This window comes from Pseudophryne corroboree, chromosome 6 (genome assembly GCF_028390025.1).
Source record: "Pseudophryne corroboree isolate aPseCor3 chromosome 6, aPseCor3.hap2, whole genome shotgun sequence".
NCBI lineage: Eukaryota > Metazoa > Chordata > Amphibia > Anura > Myobatrachidae > Pseudophryne > Pseudophryne corroboree.
Window position 1 is genome coordinate 264564391 of NC_086449.1, and position 20421 is coordinate 264584811.

At 46.5% G+C, this 20421-nt stretch overlaps 1 protein-coding gene across 3 annotated transcripts in view; it reads right to left on the bottom strand.

The window, feature by feature from the left end:
• The window catches only part of PDE8A (phosphodiesterase 8A), a 462427-nt gene that overhangs the window by 101563 nt on the left and 340443 nt on the right, over positions 1-20421 (bottom strand). For all 3 annotated transcript variants that reach the window (XM_063925983.1, XM_063925981.1, XM_063925982.1), the window contains exon 6: positions 562-650. In XM_063925983.1, the coding sequence (XP_063782053.1) occupies positions 562-650 (89 nt within the window). The remainder of the gene's footprint in view (positions 1-561; positions 651-20421) is intronic.

Below are 20421 nucleotides of genomic sequence, written 5' to 3' on the forward strand. Positions count from 1 at the left end.
CCATTGAGGTGAAGGTAGGCAGCATTTTACTTCAATGACATGGCGGCAATAGGGAATGATGATGTGAATAGACAGTGCACCTCTTCAAGGTTTTCCACCTCTCCTTACACCTAGCACACGGTCATCCAAGCATAAAGACTGTTGTAGTTTACCACCCTATCCAACTTGTGGCAAGTAATTACCTAGGTGTTTAATAGCTGTTACTGCTTGGGGAGTACTGGCTTTTAAAAGCTGTGGGCAGATAAGCATAGGTAGAGAAGCGCAACAAATGATATGTGATAAAGCATAATTATATGTAATGCAGGACTGGCCGGAAGGGGAAGACTTTGGCGTGAGTTGCTCAGCGTAACACGTATTGAATAATATTCCCCGCTTTTAATACACAGTACAGCTTGAAGTAGCTAGACTTATATTAATGAGGTCATCGTGGGTGAGTGTGGAGGGTCCATGTTTCCAGGTTTTTTTCATATAAAAATTAGACTCTCATAGATCCTAATTCTCTATTCTGTATTTTATGGAGTGGGTCAGCAAGATAATACACAATACACGTCACACTCTTACCTTAATTTAAATTGTGCACGTACTTCTCCATATTCTAACTGAATAAGCTCATTGTAACAGGCCATGATATTGGAATTCTCCACATACCTCTGGAAGTGAAAGGAAAACACTGGTTAATTCTCCTATTGCATTAAGCCAGATTTATTATGTGCTTAGGACATCCTGACATAGATCCATCACTGCAACTATGAAGTATTGAGATGACAGAGCTAATATAAATCCTAAGCATCATCTCAGCCACATGGACACCTGTTATACACTGTGTGCACAGATTCTTTGTGGCAGAACAGTGCTGCCCATGTAAAAGGGCATTATGCAGAATATAGCACTGTGCCACATCCTGTCACTCTAGCATATATTTATAAATAAGCATAATTGGTATACAACATTTCATAAGCACTGCCTTGGGGACTCTGGCAGGATGGGCTAATGAGCACATAAACCCACTAATGGACATAATATACTGTATTCCTTGTAGACAAGACATTAGATGGACAAAATTATAAATATCATCTACTCTCAGCTCATCAGTACACCCTTAAACACAGAACCATGTTTTCACCATCTATCTCCTACAATGAATTCACCATCTGTTAAGTAGACAACACAGTCCCAGCTGACCAGAATACATATATATCCCCATATAACCAATACTTTACACATCACTATATTGACAAGCAAACCGTACAGCTCAATGACAACAATTACTCACCCCACCCATATTGTTCTTCTAGCACTGTTAGTAGGAACTCACTAAAGGTCCTTGAGCTCCCATTTGCTCATTGGTCATTGACGAAAAAGTAAGCTGTGTAGCCAATGACAGCTCTGATTTACTTACAATTAAATAATGTCAACTGTCAGTAAGAGATTATTAATATAATAGCAATTATATGGGTGTAGTATGATATGCTGGCGGCCGGGCTCCCGGCGACCAGCATACTGGCGCCGGGATCCCGACCGCCGGCATACCGACAGCGTGGTGAGCGCAAATTAGCCCCTTGCGGGCTCACTGCGCTCGCCATGCTGCGGGCACGGTGGCGCGCTATTTATTCTCCCTCCAGGGGGGGGGCGTGGACCCCCAAGAGGGAGAAAAAGTGTCGGTATGCCGGCTGTTGGGATTTCCGGCGCCGGTATACTGTGCGCCGGGATCCCGACAGCCGGCAAACTGAAGACCACCCCAATTATATAGCCCACTGCAGGTACCCCAAGCTTAGTTTATAGTACTTTTCTGGACACCAGCATTAGACTGTTTCCTGGCTAGGCCTAGTGTGCTACGAGTAGGTTTTGTTTTGCAGATCCAGGCCTTTCTGACTGGTAAAAAGGATTAATACAGGAAGGACAAGTGTTTCCCAAGAAAATGACAGCACTATAATACTAATACAGAGGTCGATCAATTTGTTTTTATACATGAAAGGTCATTTAATAATAAAAATGGTTCCATACGCACCTGAAGTAAAACTGTAACTGGTACATCAAGAGTTGGCAGCTCCTACCTCACCCGCCCTACACTGAACAGGCTCTAAAGACTTATTTGCACCACACTGTTCAGCTAAAAGGACGTCATACCTAAACCCATTCGCTGCTGAAACATTTGAATTTATACCTGTGGACAGGTAGTCACAACAAGACAACGCATGAGCCAGATATGGGGGCTTCAAAAATAAAATGTAAAGTAATTCATGAAACATGTTTATTTAGAGGACAATTAACACTTAAAATACAAGTGTTTTATTCAAAAGACCAACTAATAACATTCACAAATGAATATGTAAAATGTATTATACTGTGGCAGAACATGAGATGTCTGACATTCTCTTTACAATACTGTAGTTGTGTGCAAGCTATTGCTGAATTATACATATAGACATGTAAATGACTATGAAATGCATTAATGTCCTTTGTGAATACTTACAGTATATTTTACCAGTAAGAGCTGTACTGAGTTGGAATGGCGACTACACTTGTGTTTAAATGTTGAAATAAAATCTTTCACACTGAAGTATACCTATTGTATACACACAGTATCAGCATCCACTTCATGAGAATGCATCCTGTTATCAGTGGGATGGAAAGGTAGTCTTCAGACACATAGGGATATATTCAATAAGAGTCGGATCCATTCCAACATGCAGTTGTCGGAATGGATCCGACAACCCCTATTCAATGGACGGACAAATCCGACTGTCGGATTTGGCCGTACACAGAGTCCTGTCCTGTCGCTGCTGTCAGCGGATGCGCTGACAGCAGCAGCCAGGAGTGCAGATGGCGGCGGCCGTGAGCGGGACGGCAGAGGGGGCAAGCTGGGCAGCTGGGGGGAGCAGAGATAGGCAGCCGGAGCTGGCTGCGGGGGGACATGTCTGGGGCGGCGGGGGGAGGCGCTGCAGGGAAGGAGGGGCCTGTGGGCCACGGGGGGAGCAGAGATAGGCGGCCGGCAGGGGGAGCTGGATGCGGGGGGACATGTCTGCGGCGGCGGGGGGAGGCGCTGCAGGGAGAGAGGTGCTCTCTGTAATGTGACTGTGTGCCTGTCTTGATAAAAACCCTTGTGTTGGGTCGAAACGTCGACTGATGGCGAATTTTATTAACAGATTTGTACACATCAAATTGATGAACTTTAATCATGTTGGATCTGTGAGTGCCCTTCCACCCTTCGTTGGAACTTCCTCTATATGTTTGTGGACTGACTTTTGTTAGGACCATTGGACTTTCAAATATGATGTGAGTGCAGATTTACAGATATATATATATATATATATAACACAGCGCCGTCCTATTCCGGAGGTATATATCAGAAGACTGCGATCGGAACGCGATTTAATGGCGGGTCCCGCCTGGGGGACCCTCTTACCTCCTCCCCGTAGCAGCCACGCGAACCAGGAGAGTGTCTGTGACCATGTGCCTAAAGCCGTAACGTCTCCGCCGCAAGTACTCGGGAACAGGCCGCAGGAGTATGCGACGCCGCTTAGGAGGTGACGGAGACACAGCGCTGAATGTCACTCTGACATATAACAGCGCTGAGGCCCTTGAAGTCTTCTTAGAAAGCTTTTTTCAGGGCTGCCCAGCGCAGCCCCCCTGTTAGGTGACCTGCTGCTACAGGCACCAACTCGAAACTGAGCTCACAGTGCCTGGAGGCGGGGTTACAGAGGAGGCCCCAATGTATCCTGGGACAGCCTAAAGCTTTAGCCTGTTGGTGCCTCTAGATCAAGATCCACTCTACACCCCGATATATTCCCTGTGGAACACAGTGTACCCTGCTGCAGAAAATAAAAGTAAAGGAGAGGGAGGGAGAGAGGGGGGTTGAGGAAAGAGAGAGGCGGGGAATAGAGGGAGGGAGGGATGAATGACAGATGCAGGGAGAGACAGAGATGGAGGAGAGTGGGAAATAGGAAATAGAGAGGGGGATACTGAGAAATGTGGAGAGTGAGTTGGGGTAGGGAAAAGGAGATACTGTAAGAAAAGAGAAAGGGAAGGAGATAGCAAGAAGGGTGAGAGAAAAAAAGAGAGAAAGGGATCATAAGAAGTTTATACTGTACAGTAGTATTCAAAGAATACAATTCTTATACAGATGTAAGTATGCTGAAAGTACAGTTATCCAGTGCCTTTTCTTGATCACCGATAAAAGTGTAGATAACAGTAAAAGCCGAGTTTAAGTAGTGCAAGAGAATATAATTCTCACATAAATGTTCTCTGCCAATTCCAGGAAAAATGGGCCCTACAACTGCCTCTATCATGTCACTTTCAGATTTCACAGATGAACTCAACATGCTCACAATATGGATGGTACTGACCCTGTGAAATGTAACACATAAAACTGAAACCTGGGCAAACACATCTGTGTCAGCATGTTCAGACTCCTCTACAAGAAATGGATCACATGAAAACAGAAGCAATTATAGTTGACCATCACCTGTACACAGTGGTAGCAGCCATCTTGTGGGCTGGACCAATATTTATGGGAATGCAGCCAATCAAGTTACTAACTAGTGACATTGCTGAGGCATTCCTTACCCATCATTTATCTGAACATTTGCTTTTCTCACCCAATATTCAGAATTTTTATCCCACATTATATATTAACTTGTACTGACTGTATATAGGGGGTTTACTGATCCCTAAGCTAATGTGACAGGATTATTGGTAGTTTGCACATGCGCAGGACTCGTTCTGCGCGTGCACAAATGGGTCCTGCGATGTACAGTAGCACACAGCTCGGCATCAGACTGTCAGTGACTGACAGTCTGATGCCATTTCGAGAGCAGAGAGGGGGTGGCAACGGCCTCCGTTTGTGAAAATGGAGGTGTGTCGCCACCATTCAGGGGGAGGGAAGAGGCCAAGATCTCCGTGGTTGCATGGAGATTTCCAGGCCTGTGCGATGGGCGGCTTGCCCTACACCATGTGTGCCGCAATCCGTCCAATGGTGAGTGAGAGATCTGATGCTGCGTCCTAGGACACAGGTCGTATCACTACTGCAGCAGGAGGAGTCTGCTTGTAATAAATGCCTCCTGCTGCATTGCCATACATTGTTATCACTGCTGCTCCAACTACATCTGAATCACGCCCACAGTGCCAGAAAACTAAGCAACACTTTACAATGGTGGATCAACAAATAAATAAAACAAAACTGCATACTGGACTGATTCAGAGTCGCATGCTGCAGTGACTGCTTCAGTATCTGTGGCTTAATTCTAGTATTAGCCATTCTACTGGTGTACAAGTGAGCGTCTGACTGTGCAAGTACTGCAACATCTACTCCATGCGTCTTTAGATGCAACAATCCCGCTTGGTGTGTCTTTCGAAGTAACTATCAGATGCACCATCCAAACTTGCACCAGGCCCATGCCAGATGCAGCATCTCTTTAGGAATATGGCCTCCAGTGTAAGAGCTTACGTGTCTGATTTCACAACCAGTTATGCTACACATCCATGACACATGACACTGGTTCTCCATGCGGCTGAATAGCCATCTCCCAGTCACCGCTCAGGAATATCCAATACATTTCTGTGGGTCACAATAGCTACTGCGCGCTCTGTGCGTACACGCCATGGGATGCATGCACTGTGCGTCATTTTAGTGACTTAGATGCATGCACAGTAAACACTGCGTGCGCATCAGAATCAAGCCTACAGAGGTTAGACAGTCCTAATACTTTGCTATATTCCTCCATAACAGGGTAACTGCACCAAACAGAAGCTGAAAAGTTGTTGATGACCTATGTATGTGAGGTAAGTATATGTGTCTACTTACATATCTGCTGCCCACAAACAACTACAGTAAAAAATAATGACAGGACAAGTCCTGACACCACACCATTAAGTTCCTTTGGGCTATCAAATAGTTCTTCAGTGCTTCATTTCCGGCTCATTACTGATGAGCTAATCTGGAAAACTCTATGACCTTTCTTCGCTGTGGGGGCCGGAAACACGTTTGACTATTATTTTGTGTAAGAGAATCATAATAAAGAGAATGCATCAAAAATAAGGAATACATTATTAAGTGTTACTGTGACATAAATACAAATTTATAAAACAGAAATAAGACAAAAAAAAGGCAAAGCAGGATATGTTTTCACCTTGGGGACCTATGCAAGTGGAATCTGCCATGTGGCAACGGAATATGCTCTCGTCCCTTTATATATGTAATTAGTTTGCTTAGATGTTATTTACTTTATACTTTTGCATGTGAGAAAAAAAGAGAATGATTGATTCTTATCATTAATGTCACTTTAATTCGTATTGTGACATCAATAAAATTTGAAAACAATAGTCATCTTACTGGAAAGATAGAGATCTCATACTAACCGGCATCCAGTGTTCGACTGGGGCATGAAGGGCCCACCAGGGACTGCAGTGGTATGGGCCCAAGCAGGGGCATAGCTATACCTTTGGGGGCCCCATAGCACAATTTCCATGGGGGCCTCCAGTTCCCCGCCCCCCCCCCCCCACCGCGCCATACTAATTTCAGTTCTAAATCTAAACTGCTCTAACCCCCCCCCCCTTCCCCCAAGTAGAAACTACTTCAAGCTCAACTCTCCCCCCACCCCCACCCCACATACACACACACACACACTTAACTATCTTTCACATCGCAAAACCTGCTTTTGAAATGGTATTTGAAACGGTTCTTAAAACGGGTCTGAGCAGTTAAACCCCTTTCACATCTCATGTTGTAACCAGTAAATTACCATTTCATTCCCGTTTTGGTACCTTTCACACTGAACCCGTTTCACCCATAGAAAACAGTGGTTGTCATTATAAATGGACTTTTCTGGCCCACACATTATTATTAATCACTAATTAATTCATTATTAATAATTTGGATAGTCGTACGATGGAACCCAGCAGCTTGAAGCATATCTATTTTTATTAGATGGGATTAGGTACTTGGTTTGTCTTTTTTGGAGGCACAAGTATTATTTATATATTTTTTAAAATTATTATTATTTTTTTAAGATGGAATGGTTAAAAACACGGAAAAAAATGGCGTGGGGTCCCCCCTCCAAAGCATAACCAGCCTCGGGCTCTTCGAGCTGGTCCTGGTTCTAAAAATGCGGGGAAAAAATTGACAGGGGATCCCCCGTATTTTTAAAACCAGCACCGGGCTCTGCGCCTGGTGCAAAAAATACGGGGGACAAAACGAGTAGGGGTCCCCCGTATTTTTCACACCAGCATCGGGCTCCACTAGCTGGACAGATAATGCCACAGCCGGGGGTCACTTTTATGCCGTGCCCTGCGGCCGTGGCATTAAATATCCAACTAGTCACCCCTGGCCGGGGTACCCTGGGGGAGTGGGGACCCCTTCAATCAAGGGGTCCCCCCCCCCCAGCCACCCAAGGGCCAGGGGTGAAGCCCGAGGCTGTCCCCCCCCATCCAATGGGCTGCGGATGGGGGGGCTGATAGCCTTTGTTGTAAATGAAAAGATATTGTTTTTTCCAGTAGTACTACAAGTCCCAGCAAGCCTCCCCCGCAAGCTGGTACTTGGAGAACCACAAGTACCAGCATGCGGGAGAAAAACTGGCCCGCTGGTACCTGTAGTTCTAATGGGAAAAAAATACCCAAATAAAAACAGGACACAGACACCGTCGACAGTAAAACTTTATTACACACTGCCGACACACACATACTTACCTATGTTCACACGCCGACATCGGTCCTCTTCTCCATGTAGAATCCAGGGGTACCTGAAAATAAAAGTTCAATATACTCACCTCAGCCATGGTCCAGAGATAAATCCACGGACTTGGCAAAAAAAGAAAACGAACACCCGGACCTGCGGACCGAAAGGGGTCCCATGCTAACATATGAGACCCCTCTCCCCGAATGCCGGGACATCACGTGACTCCTGTCACTGTAGTCCCTTCAGCCAATCAGGAAGCGCTACTTCCGTGGCGCTCACCTGATTGGCTGTGCACTGTCTGAGCTGTCAGACAGCGCATCGCAAAGCCGCTCCATTACTTTCAATGGTGGGAAGTTTGCGGCTAGCGGTGGGGTCACCCGCCGGTCAGCGGCTGACCGGCGGGTGACCCCACCGCTAGCCGCAAACTTCCCACCATTGAAAGTAATGGAGCGGCTTTGCGATGCGCTGTCTGACAGCTCAGACAGTGCACAGCCAATCAGGTGAGCGCCACGGAAGTAGCGCTTCCTGATTGGCTGAAGGGACTACAGTGACAGGAGTCACGTGATGTCCCGGCATTCGGGGAGAGGGGTCTCATATGTTAGCATGGGACCCCTTTCGGTCCGCAGGTCCGGGTGTTCGTTTTCTTTTTTTGCCAAGTACGTGGATTTATCTCTGGACCATGGCTGAGGTGAGTATATTGAACTTTCTCTGACGTCCTAGTGGATGCTGGGAACTCCGTAAGGACCATGGGGAATAGCGGCTCCGCAGGAGACAGGGCACATCTAAAGAAAGCTTTAGGATCACCTGGTGTGCACTGGCTCCTCCCCCTATGACCCTCCTCCAAGCCTCAGTTAGATTTTCTGTGCCCGACGAGAAGGGTGCACACTAGGGGCTCTCCTGAGCTCTTTGTGAAAGTTTTAGTTTAGGTTTATTATTTTCAGTGAGACCTGCTGGCAACAGGCTCACTGCATCGAGGGACTAAGGGGAGAAGAAGCGAACTCACCTGCGTGCAGAGTGGATTGGGCTTCTTAGGCTACTGGACATTAGCTCCAGAGGGACGATCACAGGTTCAGCCTGGATGGGTCACCGGAGCCGCGCCGCCGGCCCCCTTACAGAGCCAGAAGAGCGAAGAGGTCCGGAAAAATCGGCGGCAGAAGACTTTCCTGTCTTCAGATAAAGGTAGGCGCACAGCACCGCAGCTGTGCGCCATTGCTCTCAGCACACTTCACACTCCGGTCACTGAGGGTGCAGGGCGCTGGGGGGGCAGCGCCCTGAGACGCAATAAATCGATAGAAAACCTTTTATGGCTAAAATAAATGCATCACATATAACTCCTGGGCTATATGGATGCATTTAACCCCTGCCAAAACATACAAGAAAACGGATGATAAGGACGCCGAGAAAGGGGCGGAGCCTATCTCCTCAGCACACTGGCGCCAATTTCCCTCACAGCTCAGTTGGAGGGAAGCTCCCTGGCTCTCCCCTGCAGTCACTACACTACAGAAAGGGGTTAAAAAAGAGAGGGGGGCACAAATTAGGCGCAGTATAAACAATACAGCAGCTATAAAGGGAAAAACACTTATATAAGGTTATCCCTGTATATATATAGCGCTCTGGTGTGTGCTGGCAAACTCTCCCTCTGTCTCCCCAAAGGGCTAGTGGGGTCCTGTCCTCTATCAGAGCATTCCCTGTGTGTGTGCTGTGTGTCGGTACGTTTGTGTCGACATGTATGAGGAGAAAAATGATGAGGAGACGGAGTAGAGTGTCTGTAATAGTGTTGTCACCCCCTGGGGGGTCGACACCTGAGTGGATGTACTGTTGAAATTGCGTGACAGTGTCAGCTTTGTATAAAAGACAGTGGTTGACATGAGACAGCCGGCTACTCAGCTTGTGCATGTCCAGACGTCTCATACAGGGGCTCTAAAGCGCCCGTTACCTCAGATACAGACGCCGACACGGATACTGACTCCTGTGTCGACGGTGAAGAGACAACCGTGATTTCCAATAGGGCCACACATTGCATGATTGAGGCAATGGAAAAAGTTTACACTCTTCTGATAATATAAATACCACCAAAAAAAGGGGTATTATGTTTGGTGAGGAAAAACTTCCTGTAGTTTTCCTGAATCTGAGAAATAAAATGAGGTGTGTGATGATGCGTGGGTTTCCCCCCGATAACAATTGATAATTTCTAAAAAGTTATTGGCAGTATACCTTTTCCCGCCAGAGGTTAGGGTGCGTTGGGAAACACCCCCTAGGGGGGATAAGGCGCTCACACGCTTGTAAGAACAAGGGCTCTACCCTCTCTGGAGATGGCCGCCCTTAGGGATCCTGCTGATAGAAAGCAGGAGGGTATCCTAAAATGTATTTACACACATACTGGTGTTATACTGCGACCAGCAATCGCCTCAGCCTGGATGTGCAGTGCTGGGTTGGCGTGGTCGGATTCCCTGACTGGAAATTTGATATCCTAGATAAGGACAGTATATTATTGCCTATAGAGCAATTAAAAGATGCATTTCTATATATGCATGATGCACAGCGGAATATTTGCCGACTGGCATCAAGTATAAGTGCGTTGTCCAATTATACCAGTAAAGTGGTCAGGTGATGCGGATTCCAAACGGCATTTGGAAGTATTGCCTTAAAAAAAAAAAAAAAAAAAAGGGGATGTACCCCAGGTCGCCTCTCAAAATAAGACGCCGTATTATCAGGCGCAGTCCTGGTTGGCAAGCGGACAAAAGGGTTCCTCTTTTCTGCTCGTGACAGAGGGAGAGGAAAATGGCTGCAGAGATCAGCCAGTTCCCAGGAACAGAAACCCTTTTCCACCTCTGCCAAGCTCTCAGTATGACGCTAGGGCTTTACAAGTTCAGGCACGGTGGGGGCCCGTTCTCAATGAATTTCAGTGCGCAGTGGGCTCACTCGCAAGTAGACCCCTTGATCCTTCAGGTAATATTTCAGGGGTACAAATTGGAATTCGAGACGTATTCCCCTCGCCGTTTCCAAAAGTCTGTTTTACCGACGTCTCCCGCTGACAGGGAGGCAGTTTTGGAAGCCATTCACAAGCTGTATTCCCAGCAGGTGATAATTAAGGTACCCCTCCTGCAACAGGGAACGGGGTATTATTCCACACTATTGTGGTACCGAAGCCAGACGGCTCGGTGAGACCGATTTTAAAATCTAAAATCTTTGAACACTTACATACAGAGGTTCAAATTCAAAATTGAGTCACTCAGAGCAGTGATTGCAAACCTGGAAGAAGGGGACTACATGATGTCTCGGGACATCAAGGATGCTTACCTTCATGTCAAAATTTACCCTTCTCACCAAGGGTATCTCAGGTTATGGTACAGAACTGTCACTATCAGTTCAGACGCTGCCGTAGGGATGGTCCACGGCACCCCGGGTCTTTACTGAAGTAATGACCGTAATGATGATATTCCTTCGAAGGAAGGGAATTTTAGTTATCCTTTACTTGGACGATTCCCTGATAAGGGTGAGATCCAGGGAACAGTTGGAGATCGGTGTAGCACTACCTCAGGTAGTGTTGCGGCAGCACGATTGGATTCTCAATATTCCAAAATCGCAGCTGGTTCCAACGACTTGTCTTCTGTTCCTAGGGATGATCCTGGACACAGTCCAGAAAGAAGGTGTTTCTCCCGGAGGAGAAAGCCAGGGAGTTATCCGAGCTAGTCAGGAACCTCCTAAAACCGAACCAAGTCTCAGTGCATCAATGCACAAGGGTTCTGGGTAAAAATGGTGGCTTCCTACGAAGCAATCCCATTCGGCAGATTCCACGCAAGACTTTCCAGTGGAACCTACTGGACAAATGGTCCGGGTCGCATCTTCAGATGCTTCAGCGGATAACCCTGTCACCAGGGACAAGGGTATCCCTCCTGTGGTGGTTGCAGAGTGCTCATCTTCTAGAGGGCCGCAGATTCGGCATGCGGGACTGGGTCCTGGTGGCCACGGATGCCAGCCAGCGAGGCTGGGGAGCAGTCACACAGGGAAGGAATATCCAGGGCTTATGGTCAAGCCTGGAGACATCACTTCACATAAATGTCCTGAAGCTAAGGGCCATTTACAATGCTCTAAGCTTAGCAAGACCTCTGCTTCAAGGTCAGCCAGTGTTGATCCAGTCGGACAACATTACGGCAGTCACCCACGTAAACAGACAGGGTGCCACAAGAAGCAGGAGGGCAATGGCAGAAGCTGCAAGGATTCTTCGCGGGGCGAAAAACCATGTGATAGCACTGTCAGCAGTTTTCATTCCGGGAGTGGACAACTGGGAAGCAGTTTTCCTCAGCACGACCTCCACCCGGGAGAGTAAGGACTTCACCCAGAAGTCTTCCACATGATTATAAACCGTTGGGAAAAACTCGACAGGTATTGCGCCACGTCAAGGGACCCTCAGGCAATAGCTGTAGATGCTCTGGTAACACCGTGGGTGTACCAATCAGTGTATGGGTTCCCTCCTCTGCCTCTCATACCCAAGGTACTGAGATTGATAAGATGGAGAGGAGTAAGCACTATATTCGTGGCTCCGGATTGGCCAAGAAGGAATTGGTAACCGGAACTTCAAGAGATGCTCACGGAGGATCCGTAGCCTCTACCTCTAAGAAGGGACCTGCTCCAGCAAGGACCTTGTCTGTTCCAAGACTTACCGCGGCTGCGTTGACGGCATGGCGGTTGAACGCCGGATCCTGAAGGAAAAAGGCATTCCGGATGAAGTCATCCCTATCCTGATCAAAGCCAGGAAGGATGTAACCGCAAAACATTATCACCGCATTTGGCGAAAATATGTTGCGTGGTGCGAGGCCAGTAAGGCTCGACGGAGGAAATTCAACTGGGTCGATTCCTACATTTCCTGCAAACAGGAGTATCTATGGGCCTGAAATTGGGGTCCATTAAGGTTCAAATTTCGGCTCTGTCAATTTTCTTCCAAAATAGAACTAGCTTCAGTCCCTGAAGTTCAGACATTTGTTAAAGGGGTACTGCATATACAGCCTCCTTTTGTGCCTTTAGTGGCACTTTTGGGATCTCCAGGTGGTTTTTGGGTTCCAAAAGTCACATTGGTTTGACACACTTAAATCTGTGGAGTTAAAATATCTCACAGAAAAAGTGGTCATGCTGTTGGCTCTGGCCTGGGCCAGGCGCGTGTCAGAATTGGTGGCTTTATCCTGTAAAAGCCCTTATCTGATTTTCCATTCGGACAGGGCGGAATTGAGGACTCGTCCTCAGTTTCTCCCTAAGGTGGTTTCAGCGTTCACCTGAACCAAACCTATTGTGGTGCCTGCGGCTACTAGGGACTTGGAGGACTCCAAGTTGCTAGACGTTGTCAGGACCCGGAAAATATATGTTCCAGGACGGCTGGAGTCAGGAAATCTGACTCGCTGTTTATCCTCTATGCACCAAACTAGCTGGGTGCTCCTGCTTCTAAGCAGACTATTGCTCGTTGAATTTGTAGTACAATTCAGCTTGCACATTCTGTGGCAGGCCTGCCACAGCCAAAAATCTGTAAATGCCCACTCCACAAGGAAGGTGGGCTCATCTTGGGCAGCTGCCCGAGGGGTCTCGGCTTTACAACTTTGCCGAGCAGTTACTTGGTCAGGAGCAAATACGTTTGTAAAATTCTACAAATTTGATACCCTGGCTGAGGAGGACCGGGAGTTCTCTCATTGGGGGCTGCAGAGTCATCCGCACTCTCCCGCCCGTTTGGGAGCTTTGGTATAATCCCCATGGTCCTTACGGAGTTCCCAGCATCCACTAGGACGTCAGAGAAAATAAGAATTTACTTACCGATAATTCTATTTCTCGTAGTCCGTAGTGGATGCTGGGCGCCCATCCCAAGTGCGGATTGTCTGCAATACTGGTACATAATTATTGTTACCAAAAAATTCGGGTTATTGTTGTAGTGAGCCATCTTTTCGAGAGGCTTCTCTATTATCATGCTGTTAACTGGGTTCAGATCACAAGTTGTACAGTGTGATTGGTGTGGCTGGTATGAGTCTTACCCGGGATTCAAAATCCTTCCTTATTGTGTACGCTCGTCCGGGCACAGTATCCTAACTGAGGCTTGGAGGAGGGTCATAGGGGGAGGAGCCAGTGCACACCAGGTGATCCTAAAGCTTTCTTTAGATGTGCCCTGTCTCCTGCGGAGCCGCTATTCCCCATGGTCCTTACGGAGTTCCCAGCATCCACTACGGACTACGAGAAATAGAATTATCGGTAAGTAAATTCTTATTTTTATATTTTCAGGTACCCCTGGATTCTACATGGAGAAGAGGACCGATGTCGGCGTGTGAACATAGGTAAGTATGTGTGTGTCGGCAGTGTGTAATAAAGTTTTACTGTCGACGGTGTCTGTGTCCTGTTTTTATTTGGGTATTTTTTTTCCATTAGAACTACAGGTACCAGCGGGCCAGTTTTTCTCCCGCATGCTGGTACTTGTGGTTCTCCAAGTACCAGCTTGCGGGGGAGGCTTGCTGGGACTTGTAGTACTACTGGAAAAAACAATATCTTTTCATTTACAACAAAGGCTATCAGCCCCCCCATCCGCAGCCCATTGGATGGGGGGGGACAGCCTCGGGCTTCACCCCTGGCCCTTGGGTGGCTGGGGGGGGGGGACCCCTTGATTGAAGGGGTCCCCACTCCCCCAGGGTACCCCGGCCAGGGGTGACTAGTTGGATATTTAATGCCACGGCCGCAGGGCACGGCATAAAAGTGACCCCCGGCTGTGGCATTATCTGTCCAGCTAGTGGAGCCCGATGCTGGTGTGAAAAATACGGGGGACCCCTACTCGTTTTGTCCCCCGTATTTTTTGCACCAGGCGCAGAGCCCGGTGCTGGTTTTAAAAATACGGGGGATCCCCTGTCAATTTTTTCCCCGCATTTTTAGAACCAGGACCAGCTCGAAGAGCCCGAGGCTGGTTATGCTTTGGAGGGGGGACCCCACGCCATTTTTTTCCGTGTTTTTCACATTTAAACGTTTATAAAGCCACTCTCTCATGTGTCTCCTGTGTTTTCCAAGCTGTTTCCTGGTTGTGGTTGGTGACATCACACATGGAGACAGCCTATCATCTTCTGGGGTAGGACCCTGCTTTTTTACCGTTTCAAAATACCGGTATTTTGTAAACGGTAAATTGAAGGTGACCCTTTCACATCGCAGCTCGAACCGTTTAGGAAGCCACTAAAAACTAGAGATGAGCGGATTCGGTTTTACTCGGTTTTACTCGGTTCTCAAAACCGAATCTTATTGGCTATCCAAAACACGTGACATCCGTGAGCCAATAAGATGTCGTTTTGAGAACCGAGTAAAACCGAATCCGCTCATCTCTACTAAAAACGGCAAATTACCGGGTACAAGCTGCGGTTTGAAAGGGGTATTAGATGGACAGAGAGCGGGTGGAGCCGGCGGACACTCACCTTCAGTCCCCATTGGCTGCTTTATGCACTGCAGGTATATCTCTGCTCTCCCAGGCTTGCTCCGTCTCTCTCCTCACTGACACAGGGAGGAGGCATGGCCGTGGTCCGGGGATGTCCCTGCAGGCTCAGCCACGCCTCCTCCCAGAATCAGTGGCAGTGAAGAGAGATGGAGGCAGCAAGGAACAGCAGATGTGCCTGTAGCGCACTGCAAAGAAATAAAAATGGTTCCGTGGCTCCAGCCCGCGCACCCTCCCCTTTCTTCATGTGCAGGGACAGCAAGGATGAGTAATACAGGGTCTGTGATCCTTCCATAGGTACGAAGAGAGGTCCCTGGGAGAGAGACACGTGAATCACCGGCCAGTGTTATGCTGCTGCAGCCAGATGTTGGGTCAGCACTGGGCCTTGCCTTCTCAGGGTATGCGGGGCGCTGGGTCACTGGGGATTTTGGATCACCCTGAATGGAGATGGGTCACAGCAGGGCGGGTGGTGGGAGGATTAAGCAACCAGGAGGCGTGACTACAGGCTGGTAAGGGCGGGACATGGGCGGGCGGAGGCGGAGCTGCAGTGCCCAGTGATACTCTCGTGCTGTGACAAGTGTTGCTGGAAGGCAGGCAGAGGAACATTACACATTAATGCATACACAGTGCACCAACAGCCATAGCACTATCAATTTGTACCAGCCCGCCACTGCTGGCAGCACAAATAGGTGCAGGGAGAGGGCCCCCAGAGGCGGACTGGGCCCCGTAGCAGCCGCACTCCCTGCACCTATTGTAGCTACGCCCTTGGGCCCAAGCTTAAAGGGTACGGTCAGACACCAGAGGGGGTGTGGCCAGCTACCACAGAGGTACCTGACCAACCATTAGAGTGGACATACAAAGATATGAGGTATGTGTATTGAACCTTGGAGAGAAATAAGGTGGGGAGAGGTAGAGCACCAAACAATCATCTCCTAATTGCTATGTTACTGGCTGTGTTTGAAAAATCACAGTTAGAAGCTGGTTGTTTGTTACTTTATCTCTATCCAAGCTTTAATATATATGGACCCGTGTCCCTTTATAAAGGAGGAGCCTGGGGTGTGTCAGGACCACCCACTTTGATTAGCAAGAGGGCTAATCTTAGTGTAGTTTCTATAGAAACAAACCACGTACCCAAATTCATCCATGAGCCTGTTCCACCAAATTACTGATCCACATAGACCCAGGTGTGGCTGTCAGACAGTGGGGTCCACTGGGCATTTCTACTATACACTTGTGGGTCAGTCCGACCCTGGACTCTACAATGCATATAGCACGTGTGCTATATAGTAAATGCATACACAGTTTTTCAGTTCTGGGTAGAAATTATCCTCAAAATAAGAAAGTGTGCATGAGAGTATGAGGACTTCTGAACTGTCTTACTTACACTCATCACCATTGTACATGTTAGTGGTTATTATTAAAACTGCACTCATCAATGTCCTTTCCTTTAAAAAGAGCAGCCGAAAGGGACAAAAGTATAGAGCAAGGACAATTATCTCTGCCAAGCCCAGCATGTGCAGAAATCCGTTTCTCAGTGATCCCACAAACCCCAGCAAATACACTTACACCATCGCTTGATCATTATTCACATTCTTTATCCTGCAAAATGAAATCCAATTTTTGCATTTGAGGATACAATGTGCATGAGTGTGCCTAGTTACTAGCATTTACCTAGAAAAGCCCAGTTCTGACGCACACAGACACCTTGATGTGTAGGTCCATACATTTATTGCATTGATTAGTGTATACATGCACAAATAGATGCAAAATACAAAACAGAATTTGCAGCATGACTCAGTAATTCTGCAGGTTCATAAAAGACCTTTTGTGACTTTCCCACTGCCCACTCGTTTCCATTTGTCACCTCCTAGATAAAAGCAATGGTTTTAATTAGAGATGTGCTAATTCATCATCATGTTTTGGTTTTGGCAAAACCAGTGTTTTGGTTCGGATTCTGTTTTTGCTTTAGTTTTGTATTCCTTTAAATTAAAAATCGATAAACATGCATAAAAAATAATCTATAAAAATTAATAAAATTAGCTAAAATCGTGTCATTTGGACCTGTTTTAATTCAATGCAACACCCGAGTTCCGTTTTTAAATCCGAGTTCCAAACTTACAACAGACCCGAGCCGGTGCTTAGTTCAACTCGGAATCCCTAAATTTGGGTGTGTTTGTATTTCAGGAAAACTGAACGCACATCTCTAGTTTTAATAGCCTTTTAATCTACATACTGTATAAAACGGTAATACATCTGAAGCCTTTGAGTGCTGAATGTATGAGATTCTGTTACGTTTGAGAGCGGTTTTACCCCTAATTACACTTACATACTATGAGTAACCCATATATTTGGATCCTAAAGTAGCGTTGCCTTATTGAGTAGACATAGCCCCACACAGAAAGGGCATGTTTTATATGAATCAGGGACGTGATCAGCCTAGTCCTGATTTCCCACTTGGGGATATTGGAAGGTACTCGGAGCACATTATGGGAAGTCTGAGAACCAGAAAAATCAGAAGGTGCTTCCTACCGCTGCTCAATAGAGTCCATAAGTGCATAGCAATGTAACAAGGGTGCATATACAGCCAACCTTGGGCACATACCCTTAGAATCTTTGGCTAATACAGGTACATTTATATTATTGAGTACTATCTAAATTGTTTAGGTAACAGCTACTTTCTACCACCATTTAAACATAGGTCTGTGCCATAATCTTTAAATTTCATTATCCAACTCACACAGGAGTCTTTGTAAAATGATTCCTTATGAAGTTATCTAGAGCATTACAATGCTAGCGGCCCGTGACACCATTCATATGTTCTGCAAAGCCTACCAGCATTTTTTTTTTTCAAGGATGTTGCTAGGGAGACCTAGCAGTGAAGTGAAAAGGAGTCCCTTCTACTAGAGCAGTGACATCATCACTGCCTCTCTACCAAGGAGCTTTCTCCCAGTGTAATACCAGGAAAGGCAGTTATTGTCATGAGCAATTCCAGCCGGCGTCACCTAGCAGTTAATAAGGCACATGCACAGAATACACACTCTTGGAAGCCTGTCAGGATTACAGCACTGCGAAAGCTCCTCAATCATTATAATCATTAACAAAAGCAATTTCAGCAGCAATATAGAACCCTACAGCATGAACATTGTTCAAGACAATTACTACACATTACTATCATCACCTACCACCATCAATAGCATCACCACTATCACAAAGCAATCTTAGGGCTACACACTGGCACAAAAAAACAGCACTAGTCATAAGACGTAGACTAACTACTATAGCAATTCTGCGACAGGCGCAAGGGCTCGGCAATACAATTGTTTGGCATGTAACACCAGGCCACCAATATCACTGCTGCTGTACTAGAATTCTCATGGAGGAACGTAGGTGAGCATTGTGATCATTCATCCCCAGGAATTTTGCCATCGTTTTAATACAGCGATAGCATCATGCTTATTAATGTACTGGGAATAATACACAGGACACGTATTTTACAGAGTGTTAATGCCTCTAAATGGCACTTATAAGTGTGTGTGTGTACAGGTACATTCTTTTGCATTATTATCTTGGAGTATCAGCAATAAAGCATGTGTTAAAACGCTTTAATAATGTGGGTTAAATGCAAAAAGTGAACACCAGTGTGCACAAGGCCATAGAGATAACTCTCATGTAATCACATACAGATCGTAATTTGTTTCACAGCAGGTACTTCTCAATACATAGGGAATGGGGGATGTCTGGGTGGTATCCTACAGCAGGGGTGAGGAACCTCAGGCCCGCAGAGTCCCTTGATCCGGTCCCGGCCAGGCTCACCTAAAAGTGGAGATGCCGGGCACCCGCTGAGATTTTGTTACTAGCAGGCGCCCAGCTTCTTCCCCTCAGCAGCAGCTGGATGCAGGAGCTCACTCCTGAGCTCCGGCTTACGGCTCTGGCAGTGTGCGTCTGTGTGGTGCTATGGGAGAGATGTCATGATGTCTCTCCCATAGTTCTGAGGAGCGGGCGGTCAAGCAGAGGGCAGCGGTCTGGAAGCAGGAGCGGGGCTGGTGAGTATTGTGTTTTTTTTCTTTTAATGTATGTGTGTAAGCGGCACTACTAGAAGGCATATCTAATGGGACATATTTAATGGAGCATAACAACTGACTGGGGGCATAACAACTGACTGGGGGCATATCTAAGGGGGCATAACAAGTGACTGGGGGCATATCTACTGGGGCATAACAACTGACTGGGGGTATATCTACTGGGGGTATAACTACTGATTGGGGGCATAACTACTGACTTGGGGCATATCTACTGGGTCATAACTACTGGGGGCAGGCAAATTTTTAAGTTGATAATTTTTGTATGGCCCCGAAGGATTTTATAAATATTCAAATGGCCCTTGGTAGAAAAAAGGTTCCCCACCCCTGCCCTACAGGATACTCTTTCTCCTAAGGAGAGAAGTGAAATTCCCATCCAACCCCAAACAATAGCAGGGGGAAAAAGAATATCTCCGGCACTGGAGGAGGGTATAGCAAAAATCTTGTATGCCATCCCAGGGTACGTGGCGCAGCACCCATAATCAAAAATACCCACAAAACACTGTAGGGGTACTGCTGTTAGCTAAATAGTAACACAATAGACGTATAGCAGGAGACCTTGAGTCCAAGTTATATGAGGAAGGTATTCCCTGTAGGAAATACCTTCATGCCCAACACCTGCTACACTCCTCAAAAGTATTACGGCTTACATAAGACCAGACATCAACAACTTTGATCTAGTACACACATATGAGTGTTTATGAAGACATAAGGAGCATTGTAACTCTAATAATAACATCTAAAAAAAAAAAAAAAAAAAATCACATTTTTTTTTTTTTAACTTGTGTAGTTTTTTATTAGAGTTTTTCACAGGGACAAGATAACAAAAAAAAACAACAACATTAAATACAGAACAAAACCAGAACAACAAACAAAACAAAGAAAAAAAAATTACAGGAAAAATACAGTAATTAATACCATCTGTGTCACAGTGTCACATGGAAAAAGATAATAAGTGTCACGGCAACATCGCAAATTCAAATATGAAGCCCCAATAAGTCAGAGAATAGTGCCCCAGCTGTAGCCAGACGGGAGGTATTCCACCTGTCCCACTTGCTAAAGTAATGGGGTAGGGTCCCTCTAGATCTATGTGTAAACCTCTCATGTCCGGACACCTCATTTACTAGGGCTCGCCAGTTGTACACATTGGGGGAAGAAGTAGCAAACCAGTTACGCGCTATAATCACCTTAGCTAAGGTAGTCAGGCAAAGAACATATTTGTATAGTGC